This window comes from Cyphomyrmex costatus, unplaced genomic scaffold (genome assembly GCF_001594065.2).
Source record: "Cyphomyrmex costatus isolate MS0001 unplaced genomic scaffold, Ccosl1.0 scaffold1079, whole genome shotgun sequence".
In the NCBI taxonomy this organism is placed as follows: Eukaryota; Metazoa; Arthropoda; class Insecta; order Hymenoptera; family Formicidae; genus Cyphomyrmex; species Cyphomyrmex costatus.
This window is the reverse complement of record NW_017275040.1, coordinates 53,809-57,842: the sequence shown is the minus strand read 5'-3', so window position 1 is coordinate 57,842 and position 4,034 is coordinate 53,809. Positions and strand designations below refer to the sequence as shown.

General features: G+C 33.4%; 1 protein-coding gene across 1 annotated transcript; it reads right to left on the bottom strand.

The window, feature by feature from the left end:
- Positions 1-703: 703 nt before the first annotated feature.
- Positions 704-1,914, bottom strand: LOC108775593 (putative nuclease HARBI1). Its single transcript, XM_018542013.1, is given in 3 exon segments — positions 704-867; positions 1,288-1,420; positions 1,525-1,914. Coding segments are annotated over 3 exon segments (687 nt in total).
- Between the last annotated feature and the right edge of the window lie 2,120 nt (positions 1,915-4,034).

The following is a 4,034-nucleotide window of genomic DNA, read 5'->3' as shown; positions in this document are numbered from 1 at the left end:
GCGGCTTAAGTTAGTGGCTTAATAAGTTTGTTTGTTATTCACATTGATATCGCTAAATCGTAATTTTAGACTATTCTTGAGACCCTCTCTATTGAAGTCATTCTTAAGATCAGGTTATCACACCATAATTCTATATTGTTTTCGTTATGTTTATTAGTGCTGGCCCTGCACTGGTTGCCAGAACGTTGGCCGACAGTCGATAGGCGTAGAATTTGTCAAGCATTGATTCTCGTCTTAACGCGAGACCTGTCTATATACATAAAATGCCAGTTATTTGCCAGTGCTGGCCCAGCACTGGCTGACAGTTGCTTGGCCGTTAGTTGGCAGTCGGAGCATTGGCCAAGCATTGATTCTCGTCTTAACGCCAGACTTGTCTATATACATAAAACGCCAGTTATTTGCTAGTGCTGGGCCAGCACTGGCTGACAGTTGCTTGGCCGTTAGTTGGCAGTCGGAGCATTGGCCAAGCATTGATTTTCGTCTTAACGCCAGACTTGTCTATATACATAAAACGCCAGTTATTTGCCAGTGCTGGCCCAGCACTGGCTGCCGGTACTTTGGCCGTCACTCGACAGCCAGCCATTTGCCAGTGCTGGGCCAGCACTGACTGACAGTTGCTTGGCCGTTAGTTGGCAGTCGGAGCATTGGCCAAGCGTTGTTTCTCGTCTTAACACCAGACTTGTCTATATACATAAAACGCCAGTTATTTGCCAGTGCTGGCCCAGCACTGGCTGCCGGTACTTTGGCCGTCATTTGACAGCCAGCCATTTGCCAGTAATGGCCCAGCATTGGCTGACAGTTGCTTGGCCGTTAGTTGGCAGCCGAAGCATTGGCCAAGCGTTGGTTTCGTTGTCACTACTGGCGACCCTATATGGGATATTACATCCGCGATAACGAGTGTCGCCGACCGGTCTAAGTCACGAGCGAGGACTTTAACCCGAATATATTCTTTAATTAAATCAATTCGACAATTGTAACCAACTATTCGAATTGTAACATAAGCAATTAACCACCAAAGTGTAATCATTCAATCGGGTAATTATAATAATTAAATAAAGGGTTACGATTACTTGAATAAATGTAATCAGTGGTAATAACCACTCGAAATTGTAAGTGTTATAATAAATAAAAGGGGTTATTTTAATAAAATTGTGGTGCAGTGTGGCAGTGTGTGTTTGTTCTACAACCTTGACCACTTTCCTCGTTTTCCTCGTGGGTTCCAACCCTTTGAGCGGATCGAATCCCAAAATAATATCTTGTTGCACCGAGAGGTACAACAAAATATACCGCCATCACTGCATCTTCCTTCTGCTCCAATGTCAACGATAGTGAAACAACAATTAGCGTCTGATATGGCTAATAGCACAATACTGTGAGTGCCTTTATAATTATAAAACGTAGAGCCACTATGAGGTGGAGCCTATAAAAAAATGGAAATAGAATTTAGAAGTAATTAATATTAATCTTAATGCTTATTATTGATAATTATTTAATTATTAATATCATTGTTAATATATCTAATACCTGAAGTTCAATATGTTTTCCATCAATAGCTCCAATACAGTGTGGAAAATTCCATAGTGTCTCAAACTATTCTGCTTTCTTTTTCTAAACATTTTTATTAATTTTTGCAAAAACTTGGACACTTAAAACGTCCCAAATAGCTACACATGTTTCACTAATAATTTTAGAGACAGTATTTACTACCACTCTAAATGCAAATGAAATTGAAGTCATTGTATTTCCTGATGCTAAATATCGTAAGCATATTTGTAGACGAGTTGCTGCAGAAATCGGTATTCTTACTGCATGTTGTTTTTCAATTTTTGGTTTAATTAAATTTAATAATTCGTTAAATCTTGATGCATCCATTCTTAAATATTCAATATATTTATCTGAATCAAACATTTTCATTTCTCTGATGAGATTGTTCCTTGTTCCTTGTAACATTCTTTGTTTCTCGGTAAATATGGGCCGAACCCAGAATTTTCTCTGAATACGTTTTTCTTCTCTCTTCTTTATTCTTCTATATAATAAATATAATTTCAACAATTTTTGTCGTGTTTCTTCAATCATTAATGAGTATAGAGTTCGTTGCCATTTAATAATTTCTTGTGTCAAAAGCAGCTTCATTTTTGTCGATCCCATGATATATCTGCAAAATAAAATTAATATAACAATTAAAAAATTAATTGTTATATTAATTTTAATTAACTAATAAATATTAATATAAAATAAAAAGAGGGCTATGTGTGAGCCAATTTATCATTTTATTTGTCACACACATAACTTGTATTTTTTAAATAGCCTATCTCTTATATTTGACTAATAATTTTCTAATCTTTTTGAAATCTTTTAATTTTATATATAATTTAATAATAATTTATGATCTTTTAATTTAATACTAGAATCAGAAGACACGACAATGTCTTGGCAAGTTAGCACGCGCAGTGATATACGCGTTGTGTTCATTATAATTCGTTATGGTTATTAATAATTAATAAAATAATTATTAATAAATAATTTTTCGGTAAATATTGATAATATATAAATATTGTAAATATATTATTGTAAATATTGATAATATATAAGTATTTATTGTTTCCATTATATATATAATTTTTGTTGGGATAATTTAATCCCGAGTTAATTTCAATTCCATAATTTTTATAAGTTTTATCAAGAGACACGGTAGTGTCTCGCGCCAAGTGAACGCGAAGCGCGAAACCACACGTGTATCTTTACGCGAGTCGATGAGTTCCGTGTACCCGAGATTATCGGATCTCACAATAAATGGCTGAATTTATCAACTTTTATATATCCGTAATTTAGTTTTAGTGTTTAAATTATATTATAAATATGTTTTTATTGTCTACGTACCCTACGAAGGAAGATATCTCGATGTGAAGTTGAAATGTCAAAAATTTTAACATCGGAAATGTTGTCCGTTTCACGTTTTAAACACAGACGGCGTTTTGTCGAAAAAATGTTGTCCGTTTCACGTTTTAAACGGCAGACGGCGCTTGCTAGCATATTTTATTTTATATCGATTAGCTGTCAACGTAATGACATTAGATAGATAAAAATCAACGATGGCAAAGGAGGATTTTTGTATCCTGTTATAAAGCAGACAATGTCTTGAAAGTTCACGGAAAAAGTGTTGGAGGCTATGCTTTGAACTGTACTATCGCCTCTCAAGTAATGCCGAAGAGGATAACGGACGCGAAAATCATGCTAAAGCTACAGGTGTGCAATTTCTAATTTCGCTAATCAACATAGAAGGAGAGGAGAGTTTTGATGCTAGTTTTATATAAATTCTCACGGAATTATAATTAGTACCTAAGATACAGTTCGATCGTTAAAGGCATTTTATTGGTTGTGTTTCTCACGGTCTTATAAGATTTAATATTTAAATATTGTTTCTTTTTTATTTTAAGGCTAAAGGCACGTACAGTGAGCTCTATTATTATATTAGAGCTCTATTATTATATTTTATTATAATGTTTTTTTTTTTAATATTTTATATACAGATTTATAAGAAATATTTAACATTACAAAAAATGCGTGATATCTCAACAAAATTACCTTTTTAAAAAAAAGAGGAAAAAAGGCGCTAAGTGTGTTAGCTTCACAAAATAAAATGAAATCTTTTTAAATTGCGCCAATTATGAAAGAAATATATTTTCTTGACACATATACATAACATACTTTATTTCAAAAAGTAAAAGTACAAAAAACTTGGCGCTGCTAGAGAGAGAGAGAGAGAGAGAGAGAGAGAGAGAGAGAGAGACCTTATTATTTTTTTTTATATCGCCCTTGACTCTTCATATTGTTTATTTTTATATAACGAGTCCTTATTTCTTTTTCTATTAATTTCTTATTATTTTTCATATTCGGAATTATTTAATAACCATCTTATTATTGTATATTTTGAGGTCTAGCAGCGCCAAGTTTTTTGTACTTTTACTTTTTGAAATAAAGTATGTTATATATGTGTCAAGAAAATATATTCCTTTCATAATTGGCGCAATTTA